The sequence below is a fragment of the Aulostomus chinensis genome, chromosome 23 (genome assembly GCF_037954235.1).
Source record: "Aulostomus chinensis isolate RoL2024-O1b breed Wild chromosome 23, RoL_Achi_v1.0, whole genome shotgun sequence".
NCBI classification, from domain to species: Eukaryota; Metazoa; Chordata; class Actinopteri; order Syngnathiformes; family Aulostomidae; genus Aulostomus; species Aulostomus chinensis.
In genome coordinates, this window is record NC_141342.1 from 7,832,381 (window position 1) to 7,854,528 (window position 22,148).

General features: G+C 41.0%; 2 protein-coding genes across 5 annotated transcripts in view; one reads left to right on the forward strand and one right to left on the reverse strand.

The window, feature by feature from the left end:
- Positions 1 to 5,224, forward strand: part of sh3bp1 (SH3-domain binding protein 1) — a 19,131-nt gene extending 13,907 nt beyond the window's left edge. For both annotated transcript variants that reach the window (XM_086196191.1, XM_086196190.1), the window contains 3 exons: positions 1,504 to 1,660; positions 3,131 to 3,462; positions 4,691 to 5,224. In XM_086196191.1, coding sequence (XP_086052317.1) covers positions 1,504 to 1,660; positions 3,131 to 3,462; positions 4,691 to 4,971 — 770 coding nt within the window. In that variant the 3' untranslated portion in view covers positions 4,972 to 5,224. The remainder of the gene's footprint in view (positions 1 to 1,503; positions 1,661 to 3,130; positions 3,463 to 4,690) is intronic.
- On the reverse strand, positions 25 to 21,643 carry cdc42ep1a (CDC42 effector protein (Rho GTPase binding) 1a). 3 transcript variants are annotated; one of them, XM_086196193.1, is made up of 3 exons: positions 21,546 to 21,643; positions 10,941 to 11,863; positions 25 to 6,896 (listed from the first exon to the last, which is right to left on the reverse strand). In XM_086196193.1, exons 2-3 carry the CDS (start codon positions 11,410 to 11,412, stop codon positions 6,190 to 6,192), a joined length of 1,179 nt encoding a protein of 392 aa, XP_086052319.1. In that variant the 5' UTR covers positions 11,413 to 11,863; positions 21,546 to 21,643; the 3' UTR covers positions 25 to 6,189. The 3 variants fall into 3 exon arrangements, with proteins under 3 accessions (XP_086052319.1, XP_086052318.1, XP_086052320.1); XM_086196192.1 differs by lacking the exon at positions 21,546 to 21,643 and adding an exon at positions 18,929 to 19,065; XM_086196194.1 differs by lacking the exon at positions 21,546 to 21,643 and adding an exon at positions 11,984 to 18,896.
- Positions 21,644 to 22,148: the final 505 nt, after the last annotated feature.

A 22,148-nucleotide genomic window follows, 5' to 3' on the forward strand; every position in this document is an offset into this window, starting at 1 on the left:
AATCAAATAGAGTGATATTCTCCACCTCAGGTGGACAAGTAATGTTTAGTCATCTTATCTAAGCCAGTGTTTTTTTTTTTAACCATAGGACTCTTTATAGCATTGTTTTCCCTGTCACATGACACTTCTGAATGCTGTGGCTGGAAACTGTAATATACAATGCAATTAATGTAAATGTAAAAATGTTTTACATAATTCAAATACAATACAAATACACAAAAATAGAAATACAGAAATGCAAAACAGATGTATGCCTGTGTGCCCATTACAGTGACCTCTGACCCGCAAATATTTTCCTTCCAACTACATTTACCAGTGGATATGTGTTAAAAATTTGAAGGAACTGTCCCAAAGTCCCAAATTACAAGAGCGGGACATATATCATGCACATGTGAGGTGACAGTAATCTTGCCCTTCAACCATCAAAATATTTTCATTTTGTCCTTGAGTCCCTGTAGATGTTCGTGCCAAATTAGAAGAAATTCCACTAGGCGTTCCCAATACGTCATTAACGAGAATGGGAATGAACAAGTGTGGCAGGTGGCCTTATCGCTCAATACACATTTTTATTTGCAGGCAACATTGAAAGTCAGTGCACCGAGCATTCTCTTACATGACACATACAAAGTCGAAGTCAACCAGTGCATTTGGTCCAGCAGCTGTGACAAAAAAAAACAAGCCATCTAGGTTTTAATTTTTTTTGTTTGACTTACTTGACAATGATAGTCTCTGGTGGACGGTAAATGAGAAGTAATTTCTCCGCTTAACTTGATTATTTAACTGTGGAAACTGCATTTTCTGCTTCAGTACATTTGCCATCAACTCATACCTTACAAAGTATCATTCCTTTACTCAAGTCAACCTTCACCAAATTGATCTTCAAGTCAACTCTAAAACATGAACACAAGTTTGCAAATGTGGACATTATAAGCCAATTCTTTTCAGTGCTAACTTTGCGTCTGTCGTCACCTCATACGGCATTTTGACACCTAAGTTACAGGCAAATTTTTTCTGGTCTGAGGTCGTTCAATTACTTTCTCCACTGGTGCCTTGACTGTGACACGGATTCCTGTATTACGCTTTATTTGGTACAAAGTCTATTTCTGGGAAAATGAAAATTCCATTATCTGTCAAATCTTTGGTTTAAGTTCTCAGCTCCTTGGTATTTTTAGACACGCAAACTAATTTGACAACTAAAATATAAAGTGATTTCCCCCCCCCCCAAAAAAATTCATCACCATTTGGAGAAATACTGCTTGGTGTTAAAATTTGCTATGAAATGAGAAGGCATCTTTTAATACTCAATAATACTGAAGCTATTCGGTCAGTGCCATGAAACTATCAACATTCTATTCCCAACCCTCTTTCTAATTTACCATACTTACTATTACCAGATGGAATGATGACCAAACTCCCCCAAAAACAATAAAGTCAAAGAGAACATATCCTTAAAATGTATTCTAGTACTGTCTAATCCACATCAAAACTCTTTCTGATGTTCAGATGTATCCTTTGAGACAGCAGACCTTCCTGATGCCCAAGATGTGACTCTGTCTCAGGCCCTGATCACAGAAAAGGAGAAACTGAGCAGAAAGGTTTCGTCCTCCTCTACAGCCTCCTCCTGCTCTTCTTATCATCTCCCTGTCTCCAAGACAAACAGGTACTGCTCTAAATCATCACTCATAAAAGAACAGCAAGATTACTGCTTTGAATTAACATGTAATGTTCATTCTGCTACACTGGAGGATACTGTGCAATCTAGTAAAAGTGAGTCTCTGCACTGCTAATTGATTCATCTTTTCCTGTAGTGGAAAATACCTACTGATGATAGTCATCAAGTCTCAAACTTAAACTCAAACAGTGCTGTCAAACAATTCAAAATTCTAATCAGATTGATCACAGGGTCACTGTGTATTAATTTTGATTCATCACGATACAGATACAGACTTTAATTAGCCCACCAGGGGCAATTGGTATGATCCACCCTCAATCTGTATTAATTGCATTTAATTTTGCATAAGCAAACAGACTCAAGAAAGAAGGGAACATATTTGCACTTAATGTGTTTTTTTTAAACACCTTTCACAGTTCATGTTAACAAAAACTTCTCTTTTTCCAAATAAATATTTATCCACATTAATGTGACCCTGTGACTCCTCTTTCAGCCAGCCTCCCAGGCAAACTAACTTGTTTACATGGTCCGAGAGACAGACAGAGAGACCTGACCGCTTTTTATTTACGGTTCTCAGCTGAGAATGGTCTCTCACGCTGTGCAGTGGTTTCAGGATTGGCGAGATATTAGCAAGCCAGCTGTGCCAGCTTGAGCTCCTGAATGACCTGACAACCACTCCGAGGGACAGTTCTACATACTGATGATAGGCTCTGCTCTGTACAATTGCATGATTCATGTGTTCACTCCTCATCTGATTCTGAGACCATCTGTAAAAGACTCATTTTCCCGGGTGCTTAATCTTCACAACTCTGGCGAGGTGGGGATTGTTCATACTACAACGCGTCTTTAGAGGCAACTTGCAAAACCGTTGTAAAGCCCGTATCCTCGATGATATCAATGGATCTGCAGTTTGTTGCAATCTACTTGGCAATTTTATCGGTCAGTTTGTCCGAGGTAGACTTACAGAGGCCCCGGCCTTCCTTGAGGGGGGTTTGTTGCAAACTGGACGATGTGTTAGCCAGAGTGAATCCCCGACTAACGTATGCTTCGTGTTAATGTGGTATTTTAAGCTGGAGGTGCTACGATGAAAAACAAAACAGACTCCTTCCTGTAGTGTACATAATAATTTATGTCGGTCGACTGTTCTGTCTTGTTTTTCTCTCTATTTTTGTACTTAAATTTTCCCTTCAAGAGGGTTCATCGTCCATATCGAGTTGGTTGGTTCTGCTGCCTGTCACTATCACATCAACTTCCCTTGTGAACAGACGCGGCAGCATGCGCGACAGTAACTCTACTAGGAAAAACTGCCCGAAATACATTGCCAGGGACGTTTCAGGGATTTTGAGTCATTGGGGTAGATGAATTAATTGGATTCAAATTTTTAATCAGATTAATAATGATGATGGAATAATTTGTGTCAACATGCAAATTTTGACAGCCCTATTTTTTTCCCATCAGCGCAAACTTGCAGGACAGTGTCATCGTTTCCTCTGTGAAATCTGGATCCGTGAGTTGCAGCAGTGCTTCCAAGTGGGCCAGCCCTGCACCTGAAAAGGCAGCACCAACCCAAACCAACACAACGCCCAGAAGCTCATCCACCCTCAATCCCAGCCCTGTTTGTAGGTCTATGACAAACCAAAACCCATCCCCACTTCCAAGAAGAACAGTGCCATGCCCTGAGCAGAGAAAAACTCCCTTCCAGAAGCAGAGTTCAGATCAGCTGCAGGCCATCTTGGAGGGACCCCTAGATTCTCCCAAGGAATTTGTGAAGATTGCCTCATCACACAAACGTGAGTCAAACCCCTCTAAGATCAATGGCAGCGTAAAGGTGCATTCAGACTCTTTGAGTTAATTGTTGATTTGGTTTGTGGCTCACGAGAGTGAAGTTGTTTACAAAGAGAAACATCCTCCTGTTGATTTTGGGCAGAGGGCAAGCCAACCCCCCATCTTCTTATATCTCTTTCTATTGTATTGTGCAATGTCCTGTACAGATTCTTGACTTAGACCCCTTTCCTCTCACATAGCCTGAGTCTCTGCCAGGTACTAAGAAACCTACAGAGAGAAAAATAAATATGTGGCTCCTGTGTTAACAACCAGGAAGTACACAGGAAACAGGAAGTATCACACCTTTGACCAAAATATCTCTTGGGTAATGCATCATCTCCTGCATTGTTTTAACTGCTTCACTGTCACTGAAGCTGAAAAACTTTCCCTCGTGAGTCTTTTCAGCCACACTCTAGGCCTTGAGTGGTATTGCCCTGTTAAGGAATAACTACAAACTCATTTTACCATCCTACTGCTGTATTTTAAAGGGCAGGGTCAATTTTTTGGGGGAAGTACCCTCGTTTGCCCGCCTCCATAAGGCCAGACAAGCAGATAGATACTCTTTACTCTCTGCATGTGCTTTAGGAGGCTCAAATAAACCAACATTAAGCTTCCTGCCAGTAATGTTAGTGGATGGTTAGTGTTAGCATAATAGTGCCAAGAGTCATCAAATACGCTGTTCTCTAAAAAGTTCTTACTTCCATGAATATGAGCAGGGTTAGGAAAAACATTACTGTCATTATGGAATCAGATACATAACTCTTTTACATGCTCTTGCAAGTCAAAACGTTGGGCTTCAGCTCTGGCTTCTATTTCCTGATCTAAAATATTGATACATATTCCAGAAATTAGACATTTTGTAGCTGGTTCTTGACCCTGTTGATTGAATCATCCGCAAAAATCAGAAACACAGCCAGATCTATTTTCCCAACAGAAAAGCTAGGTGCATTGATTTCATACCGCAATTCAGGATCCTCATTGTGTTGACCACCACGCCAACAGAACAAAACATTTAATGGTGACTATGATAGAGACTGCAACTACTACAGTCTTTGAGAGAATATCGTTCGATTATTTTTCAATTTACACCATCGATACATCTATTATGCGTGCATGAATTTGTTGCAGTATTGTGTATCAGTCCTCTTCATCTCTATCTCTCACTGTCACTGACTTTAATCTGCCTTTCTACAGCAAAGAGATGTATAAGTAAAGCTAACCAAGCTGATGAAGCAGTGACTGTCCACTACACCAAACCCAAAGCCCCAGTGCCTCCAAAGCTCCAGGCACCTCCATCACCCTTGACCACAACTGCATCCGTGAATCCTGAGATCCAGGTGACAGCCCCTCCTTCAGTTCAGCCCACCGGCCCCAAAAGGCCTCCTCCAAAGAAGCCTGGAATCAGAGCACCCAACTGCCCCCCACCACTGCCACCTCAGTCACAGGCAAAAGAGATCCCTTCTATGGTCAAGTGAGAAAGATTGTGCTTTTCATTTAACATATGATCTTTAAAAAAAAAAACAAGGTGGATTGCCTTTATATGCTTTTTTTATGATTCAGTACACGTGTTACAACTTTGCTTGTAGTTTTTGGTCACCCCACTTTTTGTCATTAGTATAATTTATTTTCAGTTGCCATCCCATTACCCAGAATTCAAAGCATGAGCAGCTAATCTTTGTTGGGGGGGGGGGGGGGGCATATAGCAGTCAGTTCTGGGGGGGTTGACCCCCGCAAATGTATTTTAGAACTGTTGAGGTAGAATTCAGGTTTGGATTTGGTACTTATTTAATGATACTTCACTCAGTCTGTCTACCAACGGCGACTGGGAGATCTATGGAAATAAAGTCATGTTCATCCTAATTAAAAGCATCTTTATTTTCAATTTATAACATCAGAATATATTGCTGGTATGGAGTGCAGCATATGGAGGTGACGTGCATGCGACGCGTATTGAAGGTGCTTGTAAATACATGTTTTTAGGAGGTCAGTTGTATAAAAGAAGATAAACAAGGGTCACTTTCTTCTATAAGAAACCATACAGGAGTCAAAATCAAAAAGGTGCACAGAGTATTTATATAGAAAGTCTATAGCATAAAATGAACAATCATATGGTTCCACCAAATTTCAGAATTACACGTCATGCTCCTCTGTCCATGCAGTTCAATAACTGAGATGTTTTCTGGTGTCCTTTCCAAATCCTGAGATTTAGGGCTGGTTATTTGTCTTCCCTTTGTCTTTCCTGGTAGTGTATTCCTGAACAAGAGACTGTAGTGATGCCAAAAATATAGTTATTGGTAGCCTGGATTAAGAATCTCTTTCTCTTATATGAGAGGAAATTCTAATTGAATGGCAGGCCTGGTGACGTCCATTGAATAATACTGGTGCTGGTACTCTGTGGTGTTTACAGTCAGACCCCATTTCTGGTAAAGCCTTGATTTCCACCATACAATGTTAGCCTTTTTTAACTGGAGACCTTTTGAAAAAAGAACATGGCCTGTCAGTGGCAAGCTTGGAATCATGACATATCCCCCTTTTACTCAGCAATTGGTTTAGGGATTCAGTTTGCTGTTTATTGTCAGCAGAGCCAGTTTCAATGGCTGTAGTAAAATTTTAGATTAATGATTGAATTGGAATTACAGAAGACCCACATAGCCGGTTAGGCAAACTGTTGAAATATGTCCAATTTCTTCTTCTTAGACTTTGATTTCATCCTCATCATCCATGTAACTGTAGGACATTGTCTTCTTTGGCTGGCTGATGGTCATGTCAGTCTCTATCATGCTCTGCCCCTGTAAGAGGCTATTGACACCGTAATGGCGTGCGAGCACATCTGTTGCACTGTGGAACCGCTCGCTCTCCATTATCATCCCTAACCTCACTTGTTCAGGAGACCCTCTCACTACATCTTGTACTTTAATGGGAATCCCATTCACTGCCATCATATTCCCATCTTCTTCTTCCAATTCAGCCCCATTCGGGCTCTTACTGCTACTACAATCCTCCCTCAGCAGGGAATCCACGTATGAGATAGTAGCTGAGTCCATCTCCGACCCCTCATTGGTCAGCCCACATGCTGACCCCATCTCCTCCCGCTCCCAGGTGTGGCTGTGCTCCTCTAAGTGACTATCGATCAGGCCAAAAACCTCGCTCATGAGGGAGGGGCCAAGGTCAAAATTGAAGGCATCCAAAGATGCAAGGGAGGGAAGGGAGTCTGAGTAGGTGGTAGTTTGGGGGTCATAGGTCACACTGGTGGCAGAGCAGGTGGATAAGATGGCATCGGTGGGGTCAGTCAGGGACCCGCGGTGGATGCTAGGCAAGCAGGAGGTGGGGATAGAGACAGAGGCCTGCTGGCGCTCAGAGCGGGAGAGACGAGGCAGCGTGACAAAGCCAGACTCCAGACCTGAAGGAAACACACAAACATTATTTCCCATGAATACACACTGGAAGGGTTGTGATCTGCACTTTTTTGGTCATATTATTCTGGGGAAGTGACTTCACAGGTTTCATTGAAAAGGTTTTTACCACTTTCATGTATCTTGTATGAAACCACTCATAACAAGCAAACAAACATGAGTTCACGCATCCAGGGACTATCCAGTCATCCATCCATTTTCTATACCTCTTATCCGAATTGGGGGGGGCTGGAACCTAGCTCTCCTGACATTGGGTGAGAGACAGGGTACCCCCTGGACGGGTTGCCAGTCCGTCACAGGGCTATCAAGGGCAATTAGGGGCTCAGTATCTTGCTCAAGGGTACTTTGCCATGGTCACCAGGAGAAGTGGAAATCAAACCAGCGACTGTTTGGTTGCTAGACAGCCACTCTACCTCTGAGCCCTTGCATGTCTATATGAGGATTTAAACATCAAAATATTTTCAGAAATTAAAATCAGAAGGTCACTCAGACAATGCAAACTTTAACAAGGACCATATAATTTTACCTGAGAAATTAATGGTAATTCATAATAACATTGGCCCCCAAGTTTCATGGATTCTAGGTTCATGAATATCTACTTGGTGCATAAGGACCCAAAAATAAAACTTCAATGCCACACTTAGTCAGACTTAATGTTTTACCTAATCTGTGATGTGATTCATCGTCATTGGATGGCCTGTATTTTCGTTCCATCCATCCATTTTCTACTGCTTATCCTGTTAAGGGTCGCAGGGGGCTGGAGCCTATCCCAGCTGCCTTTGGATGTCAGGTGGGGTTCACCCTGGACAGGTCGCCAGTCCATCACAGGGCCAACACATAGAGACAGACAACCATTCACACTCACAGCCACACCTACAGTCAATTTAGAGAATCAATCAGCCTCGTCCCCTCTTGATGTCTTTGGACTGTGGGAGGAAGCTGGAGTACCAGAGAGAACCCAGCAGGAACAGGGAGAACATGGAGACTCACACAGAAAGACCCCGGGTTCCAGCCCCAAACCCTCTTGCTGTGAGATGAGAGTGCTAATCACTGCAACACTGTGGCACTGACCTGGATTTTATTAATCACCATTATATTTCTTCCTGTTACCTGCTTCTCTCTTCATACGTTAAGCACAGTATCTTAACATCTGGTACGACGTCTTGTATGAAGGCAGTATCATTTAAATCCACATGCAGTTCCACTGCAGGTTTAGTATTATTTGGCATATTGTTCCAACAGGCAGCAGTGTGTCTCTATCAGTGAACATCCCATTCACAATAAATAAACGTAACAAAACCAGCAATCTCTAGCTTGTTAAGTGCTGAGCTGTTCTGCTCTCCTGACATTGAGTAATCTTTAATATCTCATTTAATGAGTAACACTGCATGTGTGACAAACAGGTAAATTAGGATAGTAGATAGATAGTCTCTCTATTTGTCCTGGTGCAGTTAGACTCTATTATACTCAAGAATTATTCAAAATCCCTTTAAAAAATAGAATGTATAATACACGTTGATAATTTGAGTGAAAAAAATAGCCATGAATACACTTACGTCCACATAAAAAGACTGACTGAATTGTGAAATTTTTCCACACACAATAATTGTCATATCAAAACGTAAACATGTTTTCATGGATTACAAAAACAAGGTCAAATATTCACATCTCTGAGTTTACTTATGTCAAGAGCATTAATACGCTTATTTATGGAGTGGAGTAAAAAGGCCAACAATGCTCTCCATGTATCAGTGTTTAATATGCAGCTGCTGACATTTTAGCTCCGATTAGTTTCATTTAAATGTACAGCCTCCATGACTCTTTCAAAGGTAAAACAAACCTATCTACTTCTTAAAAGTTTATTCATTAACATATATTTTGTTTAGCGTTTACAAACTGACGTATACGAATAATAAAGTTGTCATTTTAGAGCTGACATTCAGGCTGTTTCCAGTTTCCTGCTTTTATGTTCATTTTACAGCTAATCTGATCAAACCTGTGTTTTATATTTCACACTCCATCATGGTGGTGGCAGCACACTACCAGAAAGTTTTTCTGTCTACCGCTTAAATGAAAAACATGGAAATCCCAACTTCTTTTAAATAAGCTGGAGGCTAGAACCTTAAATATTTTATTCGTCGATTTGAGCTCCAAGTTTCATCTATGGCCACAACAAGTTTTATTGTTACTGAAAGAACAAGATTGCAGGCGTAACCAGCTGATAAATTTGTCTGCAGTGTGACTGGCTAGGGCCGCTGCTACAGCCACTAGTTAGTTATATACCGAAACCTCAGTATTTCTGTCAATGTATTTTGATGCACAGTCAAAAAGATTGATGGACACAGCAAAATTTGCAACAAGTTGTAAAAAGCTTTTTTTTTTTTTTTACTCTCCATTGAGTTGTTTGTTTGTTTGTTTGTTTGTTTTCAAAAAAGTGCACAAAATGGGAGAGCATTTTTACAAATAATCTCTGAAGCGGCAAAACCCAAACAGGACTGACTGAGTCTTGCATGTATTTCTTTGAGTTTGTCTCCAGAAAGTGTACAGTATGGCTGATACTAGCTGGCACATTCATAGAGAATTACAACTTGCCCAGCTGAATCTAATTCCTAAAGATCACCTCAATTTTTTTGCTGGTAAAAAAACTGTACATGGCCAAGATGAGTAGTTTGCAGGGTTTCAATCTCTGCTTCTACTCTGGATGTTACAGCTACGCCTAATGTTGACAATACTGCCATCTTCTGACAAAAAAATACACTGTGTTGCCTCATTTATTAGCTCTAAACTACTTGACTGAAATTTGCATTTCCTTTTTGCAACATTTTGCTTAAAACTTGCTTGTCAATGAAATGGAAACACAGTGCAGCCATGTCTTTTCCATGTTCCAGTGACTCACTATCATTTCTTGAGGGACAAAAGGTGATGGACCAGTGCTAGGTTGTTAAGTCAAGTAAAAGTCATCTTTTCACTCAAGCTACATGTCTCCTGTCAGACTGGTAAATGTCAAACTGTTCTTTTAGCTGGACTATGGAGAGATAAACAAACAAGTTAGCGATCCAGTGACGTAAGTGTGATATGTGAAACTTTTTTTTTTTTTTTAATCAGCGCAGCAAAAACACAGGAACGCACAGGGAAAGTCAGACTGCATGAGCCATGAGTCTGGTGTTAATGTGGGTCACTCAAAGAGCTGCTCATACAGTTTGTTGGCAGCTCTGTCTGGCTCTCTGGATGTTATCAGTGTTGCTGATTAGGAGCCAAGGTAATTCACAAGGACATCTGGGGCAAATCTATCTACATCATTGGGTAGAAATCCCATGTGAGTATCGCTGCAGTACAACAAATAGTTGCTTCTTCTCTGCATTTTAACACGAGTTAACTAGTTTGACCTTTGACTATGTTTTACAGCAACATTTATGGTGAAGGAAAACATCCAGCCTTAATCTAAGGGAGTGTTTGGGATTTGGATGTGCACTTGGCTTGATCCTTGAACATAAATACATGATATGACATCATGTCTGGAAATTTCCTTTTTTTTTTTTTCAGTGATCCAAAATGTTTCCCAGTGTCTTTCTGGTAAGAAGGGATATCCGTTGCGCTACACAATACACTGACACTCAAATTGATGCCTCTTGTGTTACACACTCATATTAAATACACAAGTACTTTTGGATAAGTTAATATCACAGAAAGATTCCGTGTTCTCTAGAGGACAGAATTTGACACAATGTTATCCTGTAAAGTTAAAATAGTGTTACTGAAATTGACTTGTGATTCTGTCCACCTCATGAAAGCGAGTCCTTTTTGGCTCAGTGGTCCCCACCAACTCCTGAGGGGAAATATTGCTAAAAACAGCTTCATGTGGAAACAAAAACAAAACAGTTAGCTGAAGTTGAAAAGCTCCACAGAGCTGTGGGAAACTCCAAAGTTTAATAATAATTCTTTCTCTGGATGCAGCCAATCAACTGTTGATGTAAAACTGTGATTTTAGTTAAACAACAACAACAACAACAACAACAACCCACCATACTCACCGTAGGAGGTTTTCTTCTCTTCTGGTGTGCTGTGAGAAGAGGGGAAGAGCACTTTGTTTGTGGGATGCCCATTATGCATGTCAACATCCAGCCTTGGAAGGGAGACGGCGTTCTTGATTATGGGAGAAATGGCAGGAGGTGGCGATGACAGTTCCTTGGATCCTCCTCTGGGCCGGTTGTCAGAGCTCCTCCTGATCTGTCGAAGTGTCCGAGAGAAGAATGCTCCGAGCTTGTTGTCAGGGGTGGAAACAGAATCTGTTTCCTCATTGCTCCCATTAGCTGTACCGCCGTGGTTGCTAAGGAAGGAAGTGTCCCCGAACACATCGCCACCGCGGCCAACATGCATGGTGTGGCGAAAGTCACCAAGCGGGGGACTGATCATGTCCACCGTGAGGTCGCTTTTAAAACGGCGTTTACTGTGGGAGTGCGACACCAGACCTTTTAGGCCTGAGAGCTTCTCCTGAAGATTCATGGTCACACACACACACAAAAAAAAGGGTGAATAATTGTTGGATATAAACCTGAAATAGAGTCAGTTGCCTTTATTCCTACTGGATGCTGTCTAGTTTCTTAGTTTCAGTCCAATGTACTGATCCAAAAAATAGCTCTTGGTAATTATTCCAAGCTCTGCATGTGATTTTAACAGCCGAACAAATGAACTCAGAGGTTTCAGCACCAAAATAGTTCACTGGAATACTATCTCGTCAGAATCTTTCCCACTCTTCCAACCCACAAGTCATTGTTATGCATAACTGGCTGAATTAAACTGACATAAATTGAGGAGAACACTGTCCAGAGATGAGTCTGGAAGCAGCCAGTTGGAGTGTAGTCAAGTTGTCTGGTTTCCTCCACTTGCTTTGGGCTGTCCTTTTATCAACATCAGCCCAGGAGTAGGTTGGAATCCAGCTGTACCACGGAACCATCTATGGAGGATAAAACCAGGCAAAACATCTATCTTAAAATGTAGACAGAAAAGTTGTAAAGTACCACAGCAGTAGTTGAGAAGTTGAGAGATGCCTTCCTATTCCGAATACTATATTTACCTCACTGCATTCTGACCTCATCTGTCTTTCCTCAGGTTTTCCAAAGATGTTCCAAAGATCCACTGGTCCATCTAAATTAAGACCATAGACAGTCTTCTTTGCAACACGCCCAATGTCTGCTACATATTAATAGAAATGGGAGGACTTTCAGGGGATTCCTGCTTCCATTTTGTCCCATTTTTGCCAGACATGAAGGTCAAAAGTTCATCTTACTTTTCACAGAAAATAAATGCTTTTTAAAGAGGCGCAGCAGCATTTGTTCATAGGTTACGCAATGCAATGAGCACCACTACTGCCTGGGTGGAGTCAAACAGACAAGATCTGCCCTTGGACAGCAACCTCCATATTCTCTAGGATGTCAAAATTAATTTATTGCATATCTTGGATGATAAAGGAGACAAGAGGGTACTCGGAGGACACTTACCTCCATCAAGGTAATACCTGCCAAACTCAATTTACATAAATGCATTTTTTTCTTGCCATGTTCAGTGGAATTGTCCTAAAATGTAGTTAAGTTTTTCCTCAGCTGAGCTTTGGTGAAATTCACCTGTATAGCTTTTTGCATAATTCTGCCCACAGCTGCCAAACAGACAGCACTGAAAACATAACTTCCTTGGACAGTCGTGGATCGAATGCATCCACCTTCTAATTGTCAACTCTCTGGTGGGGAGTAATATGACATGGAACATGACAGCTTTCTTCCAGTGAGAAAGGAATTGATGTGTGTTTGTTGACATTTTAGCTCACAACTGAATGTTACTTATGAAAAATGACTACATACCTCCCATAGATACGTGAAATTTGACAGTTGCATACTCGATTTTTGTTTTAAAAGTGAGACAATGTCAACTTCCAAGCGAACAGAAAAAAAACGAACAAAGCCGGCTTGCTCTAATGAGCTGCCCTCAAATATATTATCTGAGGAGGTTAGGGATGTTAAGGAAGAATTTAATACCTCATTAGCATCATCATGCTGAGTCAAACTTATCTAATTGCTGTATCTGATTATAGATGTGACTTGTCTGATAGCTTTTACCGTCTTGTTGGGTTTCAAACACTATTTCAACCAAAAAAAGTTGTCTTTTTTCATGTGTTGCTCTCTGACAGCAGACTAGTGTACATCCCAATTCTAAAATACTTTAACAGCATCAGGCAGCCCTGACAAGGACCACTGGTTTGCTTTAAAAGCTCCCCGCTGCATCTAAACAGTGGTTGGCCTCCCATGCACAGCCCTGTCCGCTTTCATGAATGACTCATACAATGTGGATTGTGCCAGATCCAAGGCAGTCCTTCTAATGTGGTACACACCACCACAGTCCACAGTCCTAGGCCCTCCATTCTACTTCCCCTGGCTAGTGTTTTAAGAGGGGCATGGGGGAGTGAACAGGGTGGAAACATGTCACATACCAGTGCTGAGAAGAACCATATCAGGGCTCATAAAAGGACACCAGGGACCAGTATACTGAGCTGTGATACTGAATCTGAGATGGCATGAGCCTGCAGGGACCATGTGCATGTTCGCATGAACTGCACTGAAGTGACAGCCCATCTCTGTGGTTTAAAAAAAACACATCGTGAACGTACTGTAGCCCCCAGACTTAAATGCAAAGTAAAGGTTTCTTCTGCTATATCAAGGTTAAACCCAAAGAAACTCTAATTGATATACAGGATTACAGGGGCACACACAGGGCCATCACTCACTCTGACGGTGTGTTCACAGAAAGCTGTGATCTATTGTCTCTGCCTGTGATCCTTTGATGTACCTTTGACATCAGCTGTGAGCAAACCACTTCCTCCCTCTCCTCTTGTATTCAGACCCCCCCTATATACTGTGGTTGAGTTTTTAATTTGTCACAGATATTGTCTGAGGAGGATAACAAGTCTGAAAATTCTTTAAAAAGGTAATTCAATTTAGTTTAGCGAGCAAATTTAATACTATTATTCTAAGTGAAGGCTGCCTTTGACATTGAAAGAGAATGGGCGGGACTCTCCAAGGGGGACTTTAACGTATGATAAATAAGGGATTATTTCCTAATTCTTTATCTCCTCTGTTACTCCTAATATGGCACCCCTCTCTGGGCAACAGTCTGACCACTCCAGCCCTAGCTCTCCCATGGCATAGACTGACTACTGTCAGACAGAAGTCAAAAGGAATGCAAACTTGCACAATGGAAGGAGCTGATTTCATCTGAGGGCAAGGTAAGGAATGGAAGGAGGCCAGAGATCAAAAACTCTGGTTTTCACAAATATGAAATGGTATGATGTCAAGGAAGGACAGGAGTAGAGAAAAGAGTGAAAACATAGACTGAGGATAGAGTATTGAGGTTGAAGCCAAAAACACCAGAGACGTGCAGTCAGAGCAAAGATGCTTTTTGGGAACACTTCGGGTGCTTTCACATTCTTCATGTTTCTTGTGGATCTTCTACGTTCGTACTTTCGGCCAGGTTTACTTGATCCCCAGAGGATCTTCCATGAAACTGAATCAAAGTGAATGAATTCAAAGAAAAACATGTATTTTCGCCTGATAACACGCCGGGTAATGTGGCAGCTGGAATTCAGTACATATTCATGTCATTGTGATCAAGTTAGCATGCCCACATTCGCATTGAGCTCAAAGCACAGCTTTGCTTGTCTTTTGGATTATTGAGTCTTTAGGCTTTTTAACACTCAAATTCTCCTTGTATTAGAGGATAATGCTTTTATATATTTATAAATGATTTTTGAACATTACATAACATGTGTGTGTGTGTGTGCGCGCCTGTGTGTGTGTGCGTCTGTGTCCTTGCACACACCTTACATACTCCTGATTATGGCCATTACATATTGTTCTTCTTGAACTCATTGACTGAAACCATCTTTGGGCCTGAATATATAATTATTCTCTCTTACCTTCCTTTTCTCGCACTGCTGCTCACATTTTTTTGTTTTCTTATTTCTATTCTGGCTCTCTACATCTTCCCTCTTTAAATGATTCTCATTTCATCATCCTTTCCTTCAAGACTCAGTCCTGGTCTTTGTGTCTTTTCATTCATCCTTTTCCTAACTCCTTTTCTTTTCTTGCTTTTCTTATTTGTAAGTCTGCACTTTGTTTTGTTTTTTTAATTATCCCTCGTTGTTTTTTTTAATTGTTTTTTTGCTTCCTGGACTACTGAAAAGGTTGTTGTAAACACTGAAAACACTGTTTTTGTCGCGACTGTAACACAAGTTTGTTCATGCTAAAAATGTGCTAGAGTGAAAAGGAAAGCAGGCTTCACCAAAGGTCTTCCTCCACCCTCTCCTTCCTCTCTCTCACTCCTCTCATGTCCTTCAGTGACTAACCCCACTAACCAGGTGAACAAACATACAAGATAAGGCCACATTTTTTTGGATTCACCCTTTGATTTTCTATTACACTTCTATTTTCACCATCCATGCTCAGTCTGAATCCAAGCAAAACATGGCTACAGTGACTCTTCAGCCTAGAAAAACATTTTCATGCTTCAACAAATATCCATACGCTATGAGGTTCACAGCTTCCTACATCTCCTCTTTGTTGCCTTGCTCTTTCCGCTTCTATCTACAAGACTTTTCTTCTATTTTTCTTCTACTAACACACACGAAACAAACGATGGAAACGTTATCATCACTCCAGACTAGCCAGAGATGAATCAAACCATTTTGTCTTCATTAATCTTCATCTGAAAAGTTGACATGCAATCACCGTTGGTTCAACAGCCAATCATCAAAGAGAGCCGATTTACAGTTTCAGAACTGTAGGATAAAAGTGGCTTTGTCAAACTTTTTTTTTTTACAGACAAAGAGGACTAAAATATTTGGAAAAGTGATGAGCTGATCATGAATGTTTCTCAGTAAAGCAAATCAGCAGCTGCTCAATCACTCAGTGACAGTATTCAGCCAAGCAGAGCCACGGTTGAGAGTTCAAGCCTCACCTGGAGCATGGGATAAGTTTTTCCTCCTCTGACAATGTTGGGTCTGCCAGTTGTAAAACACAGAAGAAGAAAAAAACAAACAAACCAGGTTTACCACTCAACTCTTGGTGCAACTCAAACCCTGACTACTACGAAGTTTCTGTCACGACTTGAGCTTGGAGGAGAACCTGAATGCGCGACTCCCAGGCAAGGTTCAAGACAAAGGAAGTTTAATAACAAAGTATCAAATCAAAATCGCTCTAATGAGGGAAGAAGGCTATATAGCAAAAACTCAAAGTAACTCTGATGAGGAATACTTAGCTAAACAAAGTTAACAAAGAAATTCAAAGTTCAAACAAGGCAACGAGCATGGCATGGACAAAACAAACCTAACCAGACCCAAGTATCAACAAAAGCACAAACTTGACGAAGCATGGAACGAAAACACAAACTTAGTGTCACATGGAACGTGACATGGATTGGCTTAGCACGGTTTGACATCAAGGACAAGATGAACTAGCACCAGACAAAAGGAAATGCAGACCACGTATACACGTGAGGTGATGTGAAACAGGTGGACACATCAGGGCAGGGAAGACAATCAGACTGGTGGGAAACACACCAGGGGGAAGGGGAAGTGACCAGAAATGCAAGGAGAGTTAAATTTCAAAATAAAACAGGAAGCCACGAGACAACATTTTATGCTCTTGATTATGTTTCCCTGATGGTGGTCCAAGGTACCATGAAATCCAGTCAGAGCACATCTACTGTATACTGTATCTCTTCCAAGAGCACCCCCTCTCTGAACAACACTAACACGCATCACTCAAACTTGTACTCTTGTCCCACTGCACATACCCACATACATACAAAATATATAAAAGCAGATTTACCCCTTTCCCATTTAGAGTAAACAAGTTGCTTTTCTGCTTGTTTTTTTGTTGTGCATCACAGTTGCTACTTACTTCCTGAAAATAGAGCAAACAGTCTAATGGCTGAATGGAGGGCAGTTATGGCGTATCTGGTTGTGATTTTATATATTTTGCTGAAGTCAGTTTTTCAAACTCAAATGAACAATGTTAGATCCATGCTTGAATGTGCTTGTGTTGGATTTGTGCTCAAGACGACAGAAAGAAGCAGGCGTTACCAGCAGAAACGGGAAGAAAATTGTTTCGATAAATACACACCAATCAGAGGGTCATTTGGCTCTAGATCGAACACTGATTAAACCATTGTGGACAAGCCAGATGTTAGCCAGTATTAACAAGTTTTTGGGTCAGCGGGAAAAGGGCTTGTTTGTGCCCTTCGTTACTCAATCTCGATGCATTTATTTAACCAGTTTGCTTGAATAGATAGCTTGGGTCTTGGACTTGACTTGTTCTTCACTTACTAATTGCTTAAGATAAAAGTATCTGCCAAATGAGTAAATGTAAATGCACACAAGGCATAGAAGCAAGCCATTTGTGTAGTCACTGGTCATCCATCTTAAGTGTGATGTTGAATAGATGAGGGAGTTTTGACCATTTGGTGACCACAAAATGTGGTGGTTCTCCTCACATCACCATATGTGGTCTAAAAAGCCAAATAAAAATAAAACACAAAACAAAATTAACATGGAACCCAGTGGTGTAGAATCAAATGCACCACCTTGATTCAAAGTTAGCACCTCTGCAACAGACCCTCGGTTACGTTAATGACACCCAAAGGTCACAGACGGTCCCTCCAAAAAGAATTTGGGTCTGGGGTATAAAAAAAAAAAAAAAAAAAATCGAATCAAATGAAAACTACACGGAATGACTGTACTTGTTGACAAAATCAAATGTTTTGAGAAGGGATGAGATTTAATTATATGAAGTATACGAAATATTACATCCATTTGTGACTCATGCAATCCATGCAGGAGTAGAAAACATCAAGATTACTCCCGTGAGGATATAGTGTATGCCTCCTCTGGTGACAGAGGGAATTACAGAGCTACACACAAGCTACGCTGCCACTGCATGTTCTTTATTAGATTTAGTATAATCACAGAAGCAGACTGGCTTTTTATTGATGACATGTTTGCTTTAATTGTTAGTTAGACGATAGTTGCTTATCAGTGTGTGTGTGTGTGTGTGTGTGTGTGTGTGTGTGTGTGTGATATTTCACATGGTGGCCTCTCTCATGGCACGCGAGCAGGTTGCAGGGGTGAGTCGGCCACAACCCCCCAACCTGCAATGAATGCAACACTGTGCTGAATGTTTGTCTCAGTTATTAGAACACTTAGGGCCACCAACCTCAACTTCACCACTCACTCTGAGGGTGTCATGGTGATTCAAGTGACAAAATTGATAGGTTATGTCATGTAACTGCAGTACTTACAAGGTGGGGTGACAAAAATCAAAGCAATGTCAGAGATTAGTCTGACCGCCTTGCAGGAAATAGTAATAACATATTGCAGCTGCTCCTGCTGCTTGCAGAGTATAAATATGTTGTAGAGAAGGAATGTCAGATTTTAGAATGGACTCTTGCAGCACTAACACAAAAGCAACCATTAACAACACATCTAATAAGGACTTTTTTCAGCTTTACACAGTCAAATGTTTTGACCTACGTGAAAAAAAAAACCCTAATGTGCTAATGTGGCACTACGGTTACTCAGCAGGGGGCCTTCCTGCCCAAAGATCTTTCAGTAAGAATTAATTTTAGTTAGAAAAAGATAACGTTAATGATCATTAATCGAAATACTGCCGCACTGAAATCGACAAGGTTTTTAATTTGCAAAATGAAGTTTTTCTTTGTAACCTACAGAGCGGCAGCATATGCCGTAAAGTGAAACGAAATACCATCGGTACATTAATGCCATTTGATTGAGGTTTTATTAAGTTGATGTAAACTTCAAAAGAAGCACAACTGCCACCGACAAATTGCAACCTCACCAAAAGTATGTTAATTATTATTACAGAATGTAATCTGTGCCGCTTAGAGACAGACTCTCTGCACGTCTCTAAAGGGAATATTATATTGGCATTTAAGCTAAAACGGAACGGACACTCACCGATAGACAACGTGCCACGTAGAAATTTTTATTAAATTTCCACTAAGAACCTAAATGATGTCGGTCGGCCGGAGAGAGCTGGTGGAGCAGCCGAACTGATCCGCTGAAGCATCGGGTGTGCGGAGTCGAGCAGCGGGCAGGAACAGGGAAAGGGGCGGGACATAGATCAGAATACCAACGGAATAATTTAGGGCCGCAGCAGGGGCTCCCAGCACGGTCCGCACCTCTAATTGATGTCTCGCTGCAACACGCAAATTGACTTGTCAACACCTTTTAAAGCAGAAATGGGGTGCAATCCAGAGGGCAATTGAACATATGAGAGATTTGAACTGCGATGACGTCAGCTATGTGCTTGAAAACACTTTTGTGTGGTGAAGGTTTTGACACTTGGATCAAGTGCAAATTATCAGACATATCGGCTGAGTATCTGCTGACACAATAATGATGCTCTCTCTCTCTCTCTCTCTCTCTCTATATATATATATATATATACATGCTCATCATGTCATCAGTCATTATGAAACAGTTTCATGCCTCACGACACCTTAACGTCTCATAAATTTGAACGTAATGACACCATTCCATTGATGAAATCGCACCAGTGATTTCAGACTGAAAAGCTGTACTTAAATCCATAAACTTATTAAGACTCCTGATGACGAGTACACAGTCTCATCATGTGTGATTACTGCCATAGAGCTTTGCAGTCACCAAAATAAAACATTGGCCTTTCACATTTAAAGTAACACTTCATCTGAAACTTGTATTTTGCCTTTACAGTACTCACGAGCAGATGCTTGTAGCTCATGAAGATGTTTTTTCCCTCCTCCAACTTTGTGAGCCCAGAATGCAGAAAAAGACAGCTACAAAGATTCCGCTTGAAGCTGATGGTGACAGATGGCTAACAACAGCTACAGCAATTAAAACAACACAGCCTATCATCTGGTATAATCAGCCAGCTGTATGATCAATAATCCACAATTACACACTTTGATTGAAGCTTGAAACAAAAACCTTCCCAGTGACCACCGACACAGTCAGTTGAGCCAACTTGCTCAGGCTTATCTGCTTTCGCACAATGTGGTCTTCAACTAGAGATACCAGTTACTTTATATTTAGTACCAAATAACCTTGAAGTTAATGGCAAATGATGACTAAAAACAAAAAAAAATGAGTGAAAATGTTCTGAAAGCGTTATTCGTTGTATCGTTTCGTGCTAAATTCAAAATGTCAACTACTGAGCACACAGTTGTATAAAGAAGGCGTGGATAATATTAGACTTGAGAGTTTCTCAATCGATATTTGTGAGCAGTTTTTTGCTGCAGCTGTTGTTTAGTTTCAAGCTTAATATACATGACTCACTGTTTCTCCATTCTGGAGTCACAAAGGTGTAAAACAGAATGGAATAAAACTGTTCTTGAGCTCAGACACCTATTTGTGAGTGCTGTACTTGAAAGGCAAAAGCCATGTTGTAGACGAGAAGTATTTGCTTTCATCAAATATGCATTAATTCTAACAGTAGTTTTTTGACCATAAATTCCTCACAAATGAATGTCAGTTGATTTCACAGGCGACACACCCCAGTTAAAGGCACATTTGACTTATAATCTATCAGGCATATTTTGCAGGACTGAAGACGCACTTGTGGTGTTGATGCCGGCCACATTATGACCAAAAAACTGTTGCATTCTGGGAGAACATGTACTTGCAACACAATCTTCTTTTAGGCTGAGATTCTGTAATTTGGCAATTACAAAGGGCCCACTATTATTATTATTCTGCCATTCCATAGTACCTGCAAAATATGAAAACTCAACATTGTTTTGAGTTAGTTCTTTCACCAGTCTAGTTTCCCGTTTTATACAGAGCTTGCCAGGGCAGAAGCAGAATATTCTGCTCCTCCATTCCATCTCCATACAGTAATAAAGCACAATATCCACAAACAGAACTGCATTGACAAGGCTGTGTGGGGCCACCGGTGGTAGAAACGAAATGAACTTCTGAAAATAATCGCATTTTATGATGCATCAAAGACTACATTAAAGGTCTGGTTAGATTTCAACATGCGGCTTTGGTTAGAGATGCTAACAATGTTTGTCAGTTCAATTAACCAGTCCGACTTGCCTTCCAATGCAAATTTTCTCGTTATATGAACGAGATCATATTATCGCATTGTTCTCGTCAGAAAAATTGATAAGTGGCATATTTTTGGTCGGAAAACACAGACCTTCTATATGTGTCAAGATTTGCTGTAGTGTCAAATGCCAGCATGTTCCTCTGGCAGCGTGGCTTCATGAAGAACTTCAAAAAAGCTGAACTTTTTTCTGAGCTGTACCTTTAATGTAAAACAGAATGCATAAAAGTGGGAATGGGAAACTTTCCTGTCTTGAAGATTCACTTCTTTCACCTGTAAGGAGGCTACAAGAGTTTGTCCTGTCCGTCTTGACAAGAATAAAATGAACTGTTGAACGACTGGCTGTTTCACAGCTTCACTCAGCTCTCAGTGAACAGCAGGCATCACAGCTCTATACTTCATAAAATGCTCCCTTAACCCATCCTAGGCCAACCGGTCCTACAGGAAACTGAGCCTTATCAAAAGTAACAGAAGCATTCTCACCCTCATCCTCAAATGCTTGTAACAGGTTGTAGATCATTAAAGCTGCGAGATTGCCTGTAAATCTGCCAGTGCAAACCAGGACCAGTGACACTGTGGCCACATGCCACTTTTTAGTTAGTACTTCCCTGCTACACCCACACGCATGCAAACATCCAGCTCACACGCAGGCAGACGGAAGTAAATACAATCATACACTGTCTGGAAAACCGCCATCATTGCTTCTGTCAGACAACACCCTTCCTCCTTTGTGAAACTTGTGCTCTGTCTAGTTCACGTATTTGGTCAAGATTGTGGTTGGTTTTTTTTTCTCCCTTCACACTTGTAGTTCATCCTCCTCTTAATCTGGACTATTCACTCCAGAGCTTTACTCCTTTGGACCGTTTCCAAAAGGAGCCCTGAGAGTCCTCGAAGCGCTCCCTTTACTGACATGAACGAAATGTGAATTTCAGCAACACAGTGTTCAAGGGACCACAGTTTCAGCTTTGAGACAGACTTGCATATGTCCCCCATGTTTGCAGCACAAATGAGGAGACTTAATTTTCGTCATATTTTCCATCTTCTCCTGCTAAAATTCATCAGTGTCTTCACAATCATTTGAAGACT